General features: G+C 47.5%; 1 protein-coding gene across 1 annotated transcript; it reads left to right on the forward strand.

Moving 5' to 3' along the window:
- Positions 1-166: 166 nt before the first annotated feature.
- Positions 167-16,237, forward strand: PROKR2 (prokineticin receptor 2). Its single transcript, XM_014735040.3, has 3 exons — positions 167-3,863; positions 6,022-6,616; positions 12,841-16,237. Exons 2-3 carry the CDS (start codon positions 6,159-6,161, stop codon positions 13,535-13,537), a joined length of 1,155 nt encoding a protein of 384 aa, XP_014590526.1. The 5' UTR covers positions 167-3,863; positions 6,022-6,158; the 3' UTR covers positions 13,538-16,237.
- Positions 16,238-17,691: the final 1,454 nt, after the last annotated feature.

Below are 17,691 nucleotides of genomic sequence, written 5' to 3' on the forward strand. Positions count from 1 at the left end.
AGAATATAAAGGAAAGAAATAAAAGGGGGCCAGGAGAATGAAATAGATGAGGAAGGGTGAGAGTATTACTTCTCAATGTATAATTTTGTGTATGTTTGATTTTTGAATCTGTCAATTTATTATTGATTAAAAAAATTTTAATGGTCACATGGTATTTCATAAAATACATTTTAATCAAGTTGTGGGAAATTCAGCTTGTTTCCAATTCCTTGTTATACCAAACAATGCTGCTATGAACATCTTCGTCGTGAATCTTTACCTGCTTCGTTCATTATTTTCATAGGATAAACTCATAAAACTATCACTTCTGCATTAAAACGTGTAAATTTTTCTCTTTTTTTTTCTGCTTTTTCCCCCCAAATCCCCCCAGTACATAGTTGTATATTTTAGTTGTGGGTCCTTCTAGTTATGGCATGTGGGATGCCGCCTCAGCATGGCCTGATGAGCAGTGCCATGTCCACCCCCAGGTTCAGAACTGGCGAAACCCTGGGCCACTAAAGTGGAGCACATGAACTTAACCACTCAGCCATGGGCCAGCCCCAAAAGGTGTAAAATTTTCAAGGCTTTTTATATGTATTGATATCAAACTACAGAAAATTTGTACCCATTTTTTTAACTCTTTTCTTCTTTTCCCTGAGGAAGATTTGCTCTCAGCTAATATCTGTTGCCAATCTTCCTTTATTTTGTATGTGAGCAGCCATCACAGCATGGCCACTGATGATGAATGGTGTAGGTCTGCACCCAGGAAGCAAACCCAGGCCACTGAAGTGGAGTACACTGAACTCAACCACTAGGCCATGGGGGCTAGCCCAATAGACTTTATTTTTTAGAACAGTCTTAGATTCACAGCAAAACTGAGTAGAAGGTGCAGAGATTTCTCATATGCTCTCTGCCCCAACACATGCAAGGCCTCCCCCACTATCAACATCCCTCATCAGAGTAGTACATTTGTTACAGTCAATGAAACTACATTGGCACATCAATGTCACCCAAAGGTCATAGTTTACACTAGGGTTCACTCTTGGTATTGCACTTCTGTGGGTTTGGACAAACGTGTAATGACATGTATCCACCATTATGGCATCACAAAGAATAGTTCCACTGCCCTAAAAATCCTCCGTGCTCTGCTTGCTCACCTCTCCCTCCCCAACCCTGACATCCACTGATCTTTTGCTGTCTCCATAGTTTTGCCTTTTCCAGAATGTCATACAGTAGGAATCTTGCAATATGTAGCTTTTTCAGATTGGCTTCTTTCACATAAAAAGAGGAGCTGAATAGATATTTTTCCAAAGAAGACCTACAAATGGCCAAAAGGTACATGAAAAGATGGTCGACATCACTAATCATGAGGGAAATGCAAATCAAAACTACAGTGAACCATCACCTCACACCTGTTAGCATGTCTATTATCAAAAAGACAACTGATAATAAGTGTTGGTGAAGATGTGGAGAAAAGGGAACTCTAGCACGCTATTAGTGGGACTGTAAATGGTACAGCCATTAGGAAAAACAGTATGAAAGTTTCTCAAAAAATTAAAACTAGAACTACCATATGATCCAGCAATCCTACTTCTGGGTAAATATTCAAAGGGAATTAAACCATTGTCTTGAAGAGATGTCTGCACCCCCAAGTTCATTGCAGGATTATTCACAGTAGCCAAGACATGGAAACAACTTAAGCATCTATCAACAGATGAATGGATGGTATACAACAGTGTGTACATACAGACACACACACTCTGGAATATTATTTAGCTGCAAAAAGGAGGATATCCTACAATTTGGGACAATGCAGATGGAACTTGAGGGCAATATAAGTGAGTAAAATAAGTCAGACAGAAAAAGACAAATACTGTATGATCTCACTCATATGTAGAATCTAAGGGGAAAAAAGCCAAATTCATAGAAGCACAGAGTGGAATCGTGGTTGCCAGGAGGTGGGGAGTGGGAGAAATGGAGAGATGTTGGTGAAAGCGTACAAACCTCCAGATACAGAATTAATAATTTCTGAGAATCTAATGTGCAGCATGGTGACTATAGTTAACAACACTATATTGCATACTTGAAAGTTACTAAGAGACCAGATCTTAAAAGTTCTCACCACACACACAACACAAAACTGTAATTATGTTTGGTGATGAATGTGTTAACTAACCTCGCTGTGGTAATCATGTTACAATGTATACGTGTATCAAATTATCATGTTGTATACCTTAAGCTTACACAATGTTATACGTCAATTACATCTCAATAAAGCTGGAAAAAATAAAATGCTTAAAAAGGGGAGAAGGAAGGTGGGGTTAGTTCCACACAAGGTAGGAAAGGCAGAATCACAGAATGGCACCACCCAAAGAGTTTCTTTTTTTCTCCTTTGGTGAGGAAGATTGGCCCTGAGCTAACATCTGTGCCAATCTTCCTCTGTTTTGTATGTGGGGTGCTGCCACAGAGCAGGTTGATGAGTGGTGTGTAGGTCCCGGCCCCTATTGGAACCTCAAATCCTGGGCGCAAAGCAGAGCTGCCAAACGAAACCACTACGCCACCAGGCTGGCCCCCAAAGAGATTCTTGATCATCTATTCGGGAATTTTAAGTTGGCATCCCAGTGAGCTGTACTTATTCTGAGATACGTTCTCTTTGGCCAACACAGGGGTTTTTGTCGTATTCTACATAACCCAACAGAGTACTTAAAAAGTTCTGAAACCCCAGACTCTGGAAAAATGGGAAGATCTGACAAAGCAGAATCCGTATTCTAAGGTACTCATGATCGGCTGGGATTCAACACTGGGGGACCCCTTTAGACCTTCAGTCTCCTGCCACAGCTTACGGTTCCAATTCTGTAAACCCAGAGCTTCCCTCTGTGCTTTCCAGCCGCCAGTCATTAGAATTAGCAGATCCTGAAAGTTTAATCCCCTCGCTCAACAGACATGTAAGGAAACCAAGGACCAGAGACGTCGTGGAAATCGCCTCAAATCAGAGCCTGTTGGCAGCAAAGTGGCGGGCCCCAGAGTCCCCTGACACACAGACAGGGGTCCAACTGGGATGTCTTTGAAGGCCCAAGGATCTGGCAGTGGTAAGCATCGCAGGGTTTTGGCGAGGACTTCAGGGTCGGAGCTCTGAGCAGGGCTATCTGCCCCCGATCCGCAGCTTCCTCCTGGGGGGCCCTCCCCTCCACCATCACCCACCGCTAAAGGCCCACTCTGCACTCATTGGAATCCAGCACCAGCTCTGGGCACGAAGGAATGCACCCCGGGCTCCTCCTGAATGAGTCACCTTGTAGCGGGAACGGACGCTGGTGCTGAGCTCCTGCCAGAGAGTGGACACTCGGCTCCCGCAGGGGTGACCCCCCCGGGGCGCCGCCGCGGGGAGCAGAGGACCTTGCCGGTTCCTCGAAATCGCACCATCTAAACCCGGCTGCTGCGATCCCATTCACACGGGGTGCGAGGGCGCAGAAACCCCTGCGAGGGGCAGACCCTGCGGACTGGGGGTACGCACCAACGCGGCCAGAGCTCCGTGCGCCCCGCGCTCTGGGCGCACCCCGTGCAGGAGCTGAGCACCCATCGTCTGCCACGGCGCGGAGGCAGGAGAGGGACCCCGGGGCGGAGTCGAGCGCCGGGCGGGGCGCGCTGTGCCAGGTCCGAGCCGCCAGGAAGAACTGCGGGGGCGGAGCGCCACCTCCAGCGGGAAGACAGAGACCGCGACGCGCCCGGCCAGCGCGCTGGGGCGAGAGGAAAGGAGGACAGCCCCTACGCAGTGCCTCCGCAAGTGCAAGTCCAGGTCCCCGAGGTGGGACCCGGGCGACCCGACCCGCACCATTCGCTCCGGTCGCCCCGGCTGAGGAGCGCGCGGGGACGACGGGCCCAGGCAGGTACGTGCTGAGCTGGGCGCAGTCCCAGGACTCCATGGGTGGCGCGGGGGCTGTCGCAGGGGCTGGGGGCTCCGACGCCCACTTCTTTCTCCTGGGGACGCGGGCTGCTTTGCCTCCTGCCACTCTCGGGATGCGCCCCGGCTGGCTCGAAGTAGACGAATTGGTGCCAGGAGATTCCGCCACAACCCTACGGAGCCGCGCGGACCCGGTAGGAGACCGCAAGCTGGGACTAGGAAGTGCGGACGCGGGCGGAGGGCGCAGCAGGCAGCCTGGACTCGCGAGCGAGCGCCAAATTGCAGGGGAGGGCGTGCGTAGGGGGCGCCTGCCCGAAAGGTGAGCAGAAAAGAGGAAGCGCCTCTGGGAAAATTCCAGCTCACCGCCTTCTTCTCCTGCCCCCAGTTTTTTTCCCGCCCAGAAGCCCCGCACAGTTTGCTTTTGGAGCCTGAGTTTCTGACTTGACTCCCGCCTCTGCTAAGGCGGCGCCTCCGGGGACGGCGCTGCAAGGTTAATAAACGAGGGGAGGCAAGAGGGCTCCTGGAGCGGGTCGGTCCAGGGCCGGGAGTGCGTCCTGCAGAAATGGGGCGGGGACCTGCCCCCGCCGGGCCCGCGCCCTCTGCTCTCGGGTCTGGGGACTGGACAGCCGCGAGGGCGCGACTCCCGCCTCTCCGTGTCGGGCTGAGCACTGTCTGCGGGGACTGGGGCTCGTGTGAGACGAGAGGCGACCCGGAGGGAGGTCGCCCCCCCGCTGCGATCGTGAGCCTCACCTCGTGTACGGAGCAGGCGAGCGCGCCGCAGGTTAGAGTGTCCCTGCCACCCTACGACTGCTGTCCCCTCCGGAGGCAGTTCCTGTCCCACGCCCTCCCCTTCCTTTCACAGGGCCGGGTCACACCTACTGTCCAGTTTGGTCCGCTTCCTGCTCCCAGCATCCTGTGGCCCCCACACTTGGAGTCGTTTCTAGGGGTTCTAAGAGGTGGGGGAGGGGAAGGTGGTTGGTGGCTGGACGGCTCGGGCCCCCTTTCCGTGGATGCTGGGGTCCCGGTTCTTTTTTCCAGCTTCTCGGACGCCTTGAGCCCAATGGTGCCCTGTCGTCTGAGGGCTCAGCTCTTAAGAGACTTTCTTTCGTCTCCCGTGGGCGTCTCGAGACACCCAGAATATAAAGGACTTAGGCAATGAGGGACAGTTCCGTTCTCAGGCTCTCCTGGTCCTCGCTGACACTGCCCCCTCCCTTTGGGGGCTGTTTTCAGTTAAGGCAGGTCTTGGAGCAGCCACCCTTTCAGAGGACACAGACTTTGGTGACAAAACATGGTGCCTCTCGGTCAGAGCTGATTCTGGGAGGGGAACTGGGGGCATGGTGAAGGGTTCAAGGGAGCAGATCAAAAGATGGGGCAGGGAGGGGAAGCAGACAAAGGAGTTCTTCCCAGAGCTGGTTCTCAAAACTCAGAGGAGCAGCCTGAGAATTCCCTCCCACCCACAGCCTCCCCGGCCTGCAAAATCCTGTCAGGATCCTCATTCATTCATTCAGCAGATTCCCATCCAGCCCCCACCATGTGCCAAGTCCTGGGCTAGGCAGCAGGAATTTGGTTTACAGGAAGGTTGGGATTCAGAGAGCATAAATCACTGGCCCAAGATGACTCAACCTGTTCAAGTGAAAATAGATTTGGTGATTTCCAAGTCTGTGGTTTGGCGGAGACAGAGGGAGCAGTGCCTTGCTTTGGAGGAAAGACCCTGCTGTATGCCAGTCCCTTGGCTCACTGTCCCTGGCCAGTGGATGGTGCAGCAGTGATGGTGCCATAGAATCCTGGGCCAGCTGCCTGGAGCAGCCTTGGAAAGCTTCCAGAAGACTACTGTGAGGGCTAATAGGGTGGGGAGGACACTGGGCAATCAAACTGGTTCTGGCCCCTGGGAACAGGGCAAAGAGGCACGTTCTTCTTGGTGTCTCTGGAGAGTCCAGTCCATCCTATCCCCAGTCCCTCCTGACAGCAGCATAGCCAGTGGAGGGTTTCCTAACTTCCACATCTCATGTCTCCTCTCCCCCGGACCCTGGGTAGTTCTGTCTGTGGGTAGGCATTGGGTCTGATTGGCCTGTGACTGGGGAACTCTGGGGGAATGCTACGAGGTGTTCTCCTGCATGTTGTCCACTGGTTTTGTCTCCTTCCAGGATCCCGGATGGCATGTTGACTCCCCAAGGATGTGGGCAGGGTGCTAGACCTTGTGAGAGCAGAAAGTCTGGACTGCCAGCTCAGAGTGCTCAGACCCCCAAAATTCCCACGCACCACTCCACCTGCAAGCTTCACCATGGCAGCCCAGAATGGAAACACTAGTTTTGCACCCAACTTCAATCCACCCCAAGACCATGCCTCCTCCCTCCCCTTCAACTTCAGTTATGGTGATTACGACCTCCCTCTGGATGAAGATGAGGACATGACCAAGACTCGGACCTTCTTCGCAGCCAAGATCGTCATCGGGGTGGCACTGGCAGGCATCATGCTTGTTTGCGGCATTGGCAACTTTGTCTTCATTGCTGCTCTTGCCCGCTATAAGAAGCTGCGCAACCTCACCAACCTGCTCATTGCTAACCTGGCCATCTCTGACTTCCTGGTGGCCATCATCTGCTGCCCCTTCGAGATGGACTACTATGTGGTGCGCCAGCTCTCTTGGGAGCATGGCCACGTGCTCTGTGCCTCCGTCAACTACCTGCGTACAGTCTCACTCTACGTCTCCACCAATGCCCTGCTGGCCATTGCTATCGACAGGTAAGGATGTTGGGCAGAGGTTAAGATGGGGGCTGGACCGGGCTGCCCCTTCCTCCCTTCAGCTCTGGCAGGTTGGCGTTGCTCCAAATGTGAATGCTTGCCAATCTATCGTGGGGCAAGAGGAGACCAGGTTTCTCCACTTGTGGGTCATGTTCTCCCAAATGTGAGCAAGAGTGAGGCTCCCAAGCCCCCCAGCTCTGGGCCATGACCCAAGACACTACATCTGTTTCAGATATAGGCAGTCACATGACCGTGAGTGGCATCAAACACAAAGACAAAAGCAGTAAGTTCAGGTAGTACTACTTAGAAGCCACGTGAGAGTTAACCAGTTAACCAGCTTCCAGTCAAGACAGCATGTGCCAAGAGTTTCTGTAACCATTACCCAGATCAAGATATGGAACATTTCCATCATCTAGAAAACTTCCTCGTGCCCCTTACCAGTCAATCCTCCCACCCCAGGCAACCACTCATCTGATCTCTATCATCGTAGTTGAGTTTTGCCTGTTCTTTCACTTCATGAAAATGGAATCGTACAGTGTGGACTTTTGTTTCTAGTGATTTTGTTGCACAGCTGATTTTAAAATAAGACAACAGGGCCTGTTTGCAGGAAAGAGGGAAGGACATGCTTGCTTTTGCTTTTTTGCATACATCCATGTGCTCATTTGCATACATTTACATGAGATGTTCTAGAAGCCCTTGTTCTATTATAAATTTATAGAGTAAAATCTCTAATAGCAGCTATGACACATCTGACATGTGTCTTATTTATGTAAACAGCTGTAGGCCAGCATCAGACCATCAGTAGCTCAGTTTGAGAGGCAATTGATGTCACATCCTCTTGGTCCACTGTTGCATGATATGCTGAAACTCATTTTGATGATGTGTTTTTTAATCATCTTTTTCTCCTTTTGTCTCCTTTCATCTCTTCTGTTTTTCCCTCGTTCTCATGCTATTTAGGTTTGTTGTCCTTTTTCATCAACCAGTTGATTATTGTTCATTTATGATAATAAAATACACATATAGGTATAAGAGGCATCTTCCTTTTTCTAACATAATTCCTGCAGGAAAAATAATTTTGTTATTACAACTCTGAGGCTTTCGAGCCCTGAAATCAGTGTTTATGAAACGTACCTGTCAACCAAAGGCACAGAATTCCCCAGAGGAGATGATACAAAGTCAGATTCCTGGGCCCCACCCCAACCCTCTGGAATGGGACTCCCCTGGGCTAGGTCTCAGGAATCGCTGTAATTTTATCCAATTCCCTGAGTGATTCTGATGCTCACTCAAGTGAGAGTCATCACTAGTCTCATCCCCTTTGTCCCATTGAAAGGTTTGTCTTTATAACATAAGGGGTTTTTTGGGTAACACAAGAGTTTCTTAGGAAGCAATCATCCTGTTACAACAAGTTACAAAGGGTGGTTCCTTTTTCACCACAAACCGGTTCTGCCCCCATCGGCTTCCCAGCTCCACCAGCAGTTCCATCATTCTCCCAGTCACGCAAGCAGGGAAAATCACCATTATTCTTTGCCTTTCTCCCTGTCCCGCCCCCACCCCCCCCCCCACCCCCACCCCCACCCCCCCCCCCCCCCGTGTTCAGCCCTCCACCAAGTCCTGGCAATTGTCCCTTCAACCTCATCTCTTGGCAAGCCATGGCGGGACCATTATAATGCTCCTCTAACCTGTCTCTTCACCCCCTCAGGGGCTCCTCACTGTCCCCTGAGATCCATACTCATCCGTATTAAGCATCAGAATATCACTCATTGATGAGTCTTCCTAAAATATTCCATTGCTTACAAAACCTCCAAAAGTTCCAGTGCCTACAGAATACATGCCAAATCCTGAGTCCAGCATCCTAGAGCCTTTATAATCTGATGCCAACCTATTTTTCCAATCTCATGCTGTGTATGGAGGTACAGATAGTCTTTTCCAAAGACTATGTTATAGACGTTATATTTTAAGTGCAATAACCATGTCTTCTATCTTTCTGTCTCCACAGTAGCTAGCACAGAGCCTTATACCTGTGTCTTAGTTTAGTTTACTCCAAAAATAGACTCTGAGACAAAGATTCATGTGCAGGTAGCACCCAGGGAGCACCTCCGGGAGTGGGAATTGAGGCAGGCAAAGGAAGGCAGTCAGTACAGCCATGTTAGTGAGCAAGTCTCCACTCTGGGCAACTGGAGCTCATTTCTGCTGAGGAACACTTGGAGCAGGTATAGATCACACCTCAGCCTTCATCCAGGAGTGGGAGGTGGGAGGGAGCTGGGGTATTTATACACCAACTCTCATAAGTCATTAGTGAGAGCTGCTCTGAAAATGCTGTGCAGGTCCAAGAGGACTCTGGAAGCAGGAGAAGGCCTTCAGACAAAGAAGTGAAGGTGTTGGCAGGTGGGAATGGATAGCTGTGCACTGAAGTGATAAGAGCAAAAGGATATGAGAAGGGTACCAAAAGTGTCTGCTAAGCCTGGTAGACCCACACAGGCTGCTCGTCCTGCTTTGTGCTTAACTTGTGTATATGGAAACATAAAGTAGAAGATACAGTCTTTGACCTCAAGAAGCTTTTCTTCCAACAAAAACTAGAATAATCAAGTGATAAGAGTGATTTGAAGGAAGCCGTGATCATTATGTTACTGACATAGTCTGGGAATATTTCATGACGAAGATGTTGTGATTCAAGTGTACTGTCCTGACCACCTCCTGTTTACCCCATTGCCAAAGGCAGGATTCACTCGCCCTAAATAGTACAAGATGAGCAAACGCACAACACTTGACACTGGGCAGATGAGCCTGACAGCAGTTAATTAGACTCATCTACTCACAGCCCAGGGAAGGAGGACACTGTACACCATGTAGGGACACATGGGAGTTGCACTCAGGAATAGATGAACCAGCAGAGGCTGTGGGAGGCACGCTTCATAGTGACAAGAGGATGGGGTGACCCTTGGCTCCCATAGGCGGATGTGAGTGGCTTATTTGAATAATTTTGCCAACTGGCAGGGAGGTGATTAGGTTGAGGATGGGGGTGCAGCTTGTCCAGCTGATAGAGGAAGGAGCAGGACAGGAAGCCTTTGCCACTGGGTGGCGGGGTATATCTGGGGAGAACGGAGGAACTCATGGCTAGGCGTTTGGGGCCCTGTGAAGCTCAAAGATGTCAAGGCAGCCCATGGAATTTCAGGCCTTATGATGCAGGAGCCTAATAAATAGCACTCCTTACTTACTCAGGTTCTAAACCCATTGAAAAATAGGCAAAATGATAAGAAAGATGGATGGCCAAACTCTCACTTTTGCCCTGACGACACTGATATTGGCTATCTGGGCTTTGTCTGTGGGCATGGGGACCACTTCATACTCGGAATTAGATAGGCCTGTGCACCCTGACACAGGCAGCCAGGAGAAGCATAGGCCTCTCTGTGTACTTCAGTTTATCCCTCAGCAAAATACGCCTGTCCTGCTACGTAAAAATATCAGAAGGGCTACTTACTGCCATTTCTGGATGCCACAACCAGAAGAAGAGCAAGGTTCATGTGCAGAGGGCCTGGAAGAGAAGCTGTTTCAAGTCATAGAGACCCTAGAAGGAGAGTGTTGACCTCAGAAACACATCCAAGCAGATAGATGGCAACAAAGACCTTGCCGATGTCGCTCTAGCCAATGAAGGAGTCATGGAAAATGATCAGTTTAAACAAAGTACTATAGTTCCCAAGATGCTTTATGTACATTTACCTTCTTAGAACTTGACAAAAAGCCTGAGAGGTTGTCAGTAAAATTACTATCCCCATTTCACAGATGAAGAAAATAAGTCCCAGGAGCATAAGAGATTTGTCCAAGTGCACAGCTTGGATTCACGTGCACAGCTGGAATCCAAGTCTTCTGAATATTATTTTTTCTGATTTATTTTATGACAACTCTGGATTTTGGAACATCTTACAGAATGAGGAAGATGTTATTAGATAAAAAGGAATTCAAATTTAAGAGTTGATGACAGAATAAGCAGGAATGTGGAAATTCTCTTTGGCATTGGTTATTGAGATACTTTCCATGCTGGAACCAGATTGAGAGAGAGAGCTATTAAGTCCTGAATGAGTTCTGCATTATCTAAGGACTTTGGACTCAGCATCATAAACAGAATAATGCACACCCTGCCCCCAAATATCCACATCCTAATCCCCAGAACCTGTGAATATGTTATGTTACATGCCACAGGGGAAATAAGGTAGCAGATGGAATTAAGGTTGCTAATGAGCTGATCTTAAAATAAACAAATTATACTGGATTATCTGAATAGGCACAACGTTATCACGTTAAGGTCCTTAAATGTGGAAGAAGGAGGCAGAAGAGTCAATGTCAGTGTCACAGTGATGAGATGTAAGAAAGGCTTGACTGGTCATTGATGGCTTTGAACATGGAAGAGGGCCATGAGCCAAGGAATGCAGGCAGCCCTAGAAAAGGGTGGTAAAAAAAAAAAGATACTACTCACACAGCCTCCAGAAAGGCTCCAACACCTTGATTTTAGCCCAGTGATAACCATGTCAGACTTCTGACCTCCAAAACTATAAGATAATAAATTTGTGAAGTTTAAGCCACTAATACACTCAGCCATCACAGAAAGACAGTATTTGTGGGATGTCCCTGCCCCAGTTAAGTATGGGCCAGCCCACTTGTCCTACTGTCCAGCCCTGTCAGCTTTGTGCCACCCAGGCAAGTCATGCGGGTTAACTGGTCAAGGCTGGGTCCCATGTATGGGTGAAGAACTCCAGCAACCACGGCTCATATTAATACATCCAGCTGGGGTGCAGCCAATGGTTGGGATGGGGTCCACCTACATCTCAGATCTTCAGAAAGCTGCAAGCTGGGGAGAGCCATGATGCCATGGGATTTCCTAATTGAATTCTAGAGATCAGAGCTGCCAGTGGGCAGGGGGCAGGCAAGAGAAGATAAAACAACCTCATCACAGAAATATTGCTGGGGACAGGCAGAAAAAAACAAGGCAGAAGGCCTTCTTGGTTGAGTGAGAAACTTGGAAAGGTGACCAAAGGGTCTGGTTACAAAGGAAAGGTAAACTGGATAGGATTTTCTACGGAAAGCTTTCTGCTCTTGGTCACAACTTGACTCAAGCTCCAGGTATGACATAAGTGTACATTTCCAGTGTTGAATTATTTCTCCCTGCTCCTCATGCCTCTTCTCTTCCTCCACCTTCTCCTGCCACCTCTTCCCCTCCCCGCCTAAAATGCATAGAAATGGTTCCAGGGCACCAAAGTACCTAAACAGGTCTCATTAGGTGTCTCTGGAAAGAAGATACTCAACCTACACAAATGAGCTCATTTCCCACAGAGGACTCCAATTTCTTTCCAGACAGTGTTGCTCATTGGAAAGAGCAGGAGAAAAGCCTTATGCTGTGTGGTACTTTACAGTGTCAAGGTGATTTCACATACCTTGTCATCTGAGTTTGAGACAGCCCAGGGAGGTGGGTGTAGAAGCTGTGTATCAGGAGCCTGGATTCTGGTCCCTGCACCAGGTGAGCTTGGACAAGTCATTTGCTTCTTATTAGATTCCTTGGGTTCCACCCCAAGCTCACCCCTGCTCTCCTGCTCTGTAATGCAGGATGACACCTAGGGGGAGGAAAGAGAAAGCCTGGCTCCACTGCCCTAAGAAAGGCCCCCACCTCTCACTGAGACCTGCAGCCCTTCTCTCACCTCTAAACCACGAGCTATTTGGAATGAAGAGTTTCAAAGGGACTATATTCTTAGGTAGAATGGCAATACTGAAAGCCAAGGGAGTAACAGTAAGATGCATACTACTGCTACTATACTACTAATAATAGGCCACATGTATTTATTGAACACCTGCTACATGCCACACATTTTATAAAATCATATCTAATGTTCACAGCGGCCCTGCAAGGTAGGTGTCATTTTATCCCATGCTGCATGTGATGAAATGAATCTCAGAGAGACTGATTCACTCCAGACCCCATCGCCAGTCAGGGGGAAAGGCTGGATGCATTCCACCTGTTTGACCCAAAGCCTGTGCTGTTTCCACTAAACCACTCCACTTCTCCAGATGCCAAATGATGTTGCTAAAATAAAATGAAGCTTGTTGAAACTGGATAATAGGCACATGGGGACTCGTGCCATTTTGTCTGGTTTTGTGTGTGTGTGTGGGGTTAGTTAAAAACTAATAATGTTTCCAAGTACACGTCTTTATTATTGATGGCTTCCTTTCCCTGCCAGGTATCTTGCTATCGTTCACCCTTTGAAACCACGGATGAATTATCAAACGGCCTCCTTCCTGATCGCTTTGGTCTGGATGGTGTCCATTCTCATCGCCATCCCATCTGCCTACTTTGCAACAGAAACTGTCCTCTTTATCGTCAAAAGCCAGGAAAAGATCTTCTGTGGCCAGATCTGGCCAGTGGACCAGCAGCTCTACTATAAGTCCTACTTCCTCTTCATCTTCGGCATCGAGTTCGTGGGCCCGGTGGTCACCATGACCCTGTGCTACGCCAGGATCTCGCGGGAGCTGTGGTTCAAGGCGGTCCCTGGTTTCCAGACCGAGCAGATCCGGAAGCGGCTGCGCTGCCGCCGGAAGACGGTTCTGGTGCTCATGTGCATCCTCACGGCCTACGTGCTGTGCTGGGCGCCTTTCTATGGCTTCACCATCGTGCGCGACTTCTTCCCCACTGTGTTCGTGAAGGAGAAGCACTACCTCACCGCCTTCTACATCGTAGAGTGCATCGCCATGAGCAACAGCATGATCAACACCGTGTGCTTTGTCACGGTCAAGAACAACACCATGAAGTACTTCAAGAAGATGATGCTGCTCCACTGGCGTCCCTCCCACCACGGGAGCAAGTCCAGTGCTGACCTTGACCTCAAAACCAGCGGCATGCCAGCCACCGAAGAGGTGGACTGTATCAGGCTGAAGTGACTCATTGGTATTTCACGATTGAAAATCCAAAAGCCGGTACTCAGAGCACAGTTCACCAGTAACCAGGTTCACAGTCTGCATGGAGAAAGGGCAAGTGTGTTCACACCTCACTGCCCCGAGGAGCTGGATGCTTCTTGGTCATAACGTACAGTGAGACTAGACACAAACCACAGCAGCTGACATTTACTGATATCTGCTCAACATCTACTGTGTGCAAGCCACACCAATGAGATTAGACACGGGCAACAGGAGCTGACATTTACTGATAACCTACTGTGTGCAAAAATATTAAAATAACAAAACAAAATGGCAGAAGGTATTAGAGTCACCAAGCTATATCCAGATGTATAGATGGTAAGAGAGAGGTCACAAATGGTATCTGGACTCATTCTCCATCTTCCCATGTTCTGTATCTCATCAGTGCAGGAATGTCAGCAGGCTATAGAACAAGGCAGTCAGACACAATGGAATAGTAAGGATAAGTTCATCAGAGTGTAGGCTTTATAGCCTCATGGCAAGAGAGTTCATGCCATCACATTGAGCTTTCCCACCTAGCTCCTACTACCTCCCTAGGACATTCTCTATGATTCTGGCTGCCAGAAAAGAATTTTTTTTTCATACCAGGTCATTGGTTATCTATAATGGAGTCATTTCAAAGGAAAGAACCAAAAGATCTCTTTTCTACTGATGCTTGAAAGCTCATCATTCTTTTGGGTGAAGACAGACAATCCTGAAATGAGGAACGCATCCAGTTCCTGACACCTTAATGTAAAGGATTTCAGGGGCTCTAGTGTCAGGGAGGGCAGAGACAGAAAAAGGGATGGAGCTCACCAATGGCTATGAACATAATCTGTGTGGCCATTTTGCTAAGACCTGGACCACTTTTCTAGAACACGCCCTCTTTTGCAAAGATGAGTTTTACTTGAAATCCAAAGACCTTGGTGTAAATCCTAACTCTCAGATTCATGTGACCTAGATGTTTACTCCCTCTGCACCTCAGTTTTGCTTCAGTGAAATAGGGTGATGAAAATACCTTCTCTGCCTACTTTACAAGACTGTTGCGAGAGTCCATTGAGGTCATAGTTTATGAAAGTGTTTTCAAGTATACAAGTGATAAGAATGGATAAGTGATACTGAACACTATTTGGACAAAGGAAATGCCATCCACTGTGTCTTATTATGGAAAAACACTCCCACTTTTTCATTCTTGTTCTTTGGACCAGAGACCCCTGAACTCTTCACAGTGCAACCCATCTACACTGATGCAAAAAAGGAATCCCTGCCCTGGGTTATATCAGAAAGATATAACTTAGAGTCTCAGTGACCCCTCCAGACTTTCAGCATCCCTGTGGTCCTAGAAGTATTGACAGTCTTTCCTGCAGGTTGCCAAACAGCACACCGCAGGCCTGCATAAATCTGTTTGTGTTGTTATACATCTGTGGTGATTGTGTATATTTGTCCTCATTTCTTCCTGATTCATTTTGAAGCAGAGACTATGCAAATGGTACCTGGTTTGGGATTGACCCAAAAGACTCACATTTGGATAATCCTACTTTTCTATAGAGAAGGGATTGTTTAATTGTTTGCTTGTGTGGATGTGTGTGTGTCTTAAATTAATTGTTGGTTTGTTTATCCAACGGTGAAGTGTCAGCCAACAACCACCCAGCAGCCTCACCTTCAGCCCACTCATTGTACCCTCAGAAAATGCAAACTCCCTTTAATATCAGCCTAAGCCAAATGGTTTGTAAATTCTGAGTTGACAAAATTACACAATGTATTCTAAAGCCAAGGAAGTAAGTATTTGGGGTTATCTGCATTTTAACAAATATAATAACTGTATTTTTATTTATTACCCCCATCTTGACTCTTCTTCTATTTGGAAGGTTCTTAGCGCCAGCCTGGTAGCATAGTGGTTAAGTTCAGGCACTCCACTTTGGCGGCCCAGGGTTTGTGGATTCGAATCCCAGGTGTGGACCTACACACAGCTCATCAAGCCATGCTGTGGTGGCATCCCACATACAAAATAGAGGAATATTGGCACAGATATTAGCTCAGCAACAGTCTTCCTCAAGCAAAATGAGGAAGATTGGCAATGGACGTTAACTCTGGGCCAATCTTCCTCAAAAAAAACAAAATAGTCTTTGAGGGTAGACTGTATAACAACTGTGTCTGTCAGAAGAATTCGGCCCCTTTTTCCTTTTTAGCCTAAAATGTACCAGGCTTCCTTCATTTAAACGTAACGGGAACAACTTTTGTAAATATCTGTGAGTACTTGTGATTTTCCAGTGAGTAAAAGTGTTATGATGTTATCAATGAAATAATTCACATATGGAATCTTAACCACAGAGTTCAGGTGTATTTTCCACCAGTCTTTTCTATATGTTAGCATATTTATATATAAATGAAGTAATAGCCATCCAAACAGTTCAACACTTAAAAAGAGAAGAAACTTGTTGAAGGCATTTTTGGAACAGTGGCAGCTCAGACCAGCAACCAGCCTCGTCTTGGTTACATCCCTCAAGCTTAAAGCCCAGGAGTGTCTCCATGCCTGCAAGTAAGCAAAGAACCACTACTCCATGCCCAGGTTACCCTATTCATTTTAAAACCATCTTGTTTGTTTAATGAAGACTGCTGTTTGCATGGAGACTGTTCATTCCTCTAACTGGTGTTAAGGTAATAAATTAATTGTGCTTGTGTTTACCCTTTTTTTCTCAAGAGTAACTGATGGTAAGCTTAAGATACTTTTCACATGCTAAGATATGTAAACATTTATGCATATTATTATATATTGAAATTTGAATCTCATTTGGCAAAACAGATCCATTTCCTCCGCCAGAATAAGAGAAAAGATCTCTTTGTGATTACGCTATTAGAGATTTTTCTTTCGGCATCCAACATCTATAATAAGTTGATTCTCGAACTGAAGAAATCAGAAGATGGATTTTTGGCCCTTCAGGCATAAAAACCAATTCTAGACTTATGAGGGGAAAATATGACATGCCTGGGAGGTGATCAGAAAATTTTAAGTGAGCTTTATTTCTAGGTGAAAATGATGGTTTGAAACTTATCTCCTCAGTTTAACCATTGTCTCTCCCTTGGGCTCAAGAAGACACATACCCAATAGTACACTAGAGAAGGAAAAGGTCTTTTAAAGGTGTTTAACTCACTCCTTTCTTAAGTGAGGAGATCTGAATTCCAAATGAGGAAATGACTTGCTTAAGGACACATAGCTAACACTTGCCAGAGCCAGAACATTGCCCAAGGTCTCACTCTGGTCCCGTGAACTGCACTCAGTAACTGCCCTCCTGAGTCCAAAGGAGGGGGCCCCCACTAAAAATGCTTACACGTCTATTTAAGCTGGTTTCTGACCTCCCAGGAGAATCTTAAGCTGCACAAAAGATACCTTCCCTTCCTCTGGCGAGACAAGAGTGCATCCCATCCAAGGGATTTCATGATCCAGACTCCAGGATTCCAGAGAAACCAGAGAAAATTACGTGGGGGCCTCTCTGCTGCTCGTGCCTTTCTTTTCCCTTAGTAAGAGAAATGCCCCACTGAGGGAAATCTGAACATAGTTGCCTTGAATGTACATGGGGCTATTTGGAAGCAATGCTGGAGCCATATGGGAAAGCAGATTGTGATGAGAGGTGACCTTGGTCCCAGGAAAAGCAGGCAGTGGGAGAAGGGGCTTGCTCACATTCAAAGACAAAATAAGTCTGGGGCCACCCAAGACAGAACGTGCAATCTTCACACAATTCCTACTGGCTGACCCTAAGCAGCAGTCACTCTTTGTGCCTCCCAGGAACCAAATGCCTTCTAGTCAGCAGGTCTGCCTCTCTCCTGAGGTATGCCAACCAACCCACACATTGCCTCCTGGGCTTGCTTGAACCACTTACTACTTTACAGATGCTCAAAGAAAGCCAAAAACAGGGCAATTCTTCCAAGAGATAAACTAGTGTGAAAAAAGTGTGTTTGGCACTTTTTTCAGATATAACAAATTGGTAAGAGGTGAGGGATTCACTGGAACATAGAAAGAATAAGTAATTACAGAACAGGGAAGTAGGCATGGGGGTTGCCTGCAAGAAGAAGAGAGGTCAGCCCTTGGAACAGAAGGCCATGTAGACACAACATCCTTGCATCCCTTTGTTGACTCTGTA

Source organism: Equus caballus, chromosome 22, assembly GCF_041296265.1.
Source record: "Equus caballus isolate H_3958 breed thoroughbred chromosome 22, TB-T2T, whole genome shotgun sequence".
NCBI lineage: Eukaryota > Metazoa > Chordata > Mammalia > Perissodactyla > Equidae > Equus > Equus caballus.

Bases quoted from the DNA above. Each gene is read 5' to 3' on its own strand.
- PROKR2 (XM_014735040.3), top strand. From the start codon at position 6,159: ATGGCAGCCCAGAATGGAAACACTAGTTTTGCACCCAACTTCAATCCA. The intron at 6,617-12,840 runs GTAAGGATGTTG...TTTCCCTGCCAG, and splicing joins CTGGCCATTGCTATCGACAG to GTATCTTGCTATCGTTCACC.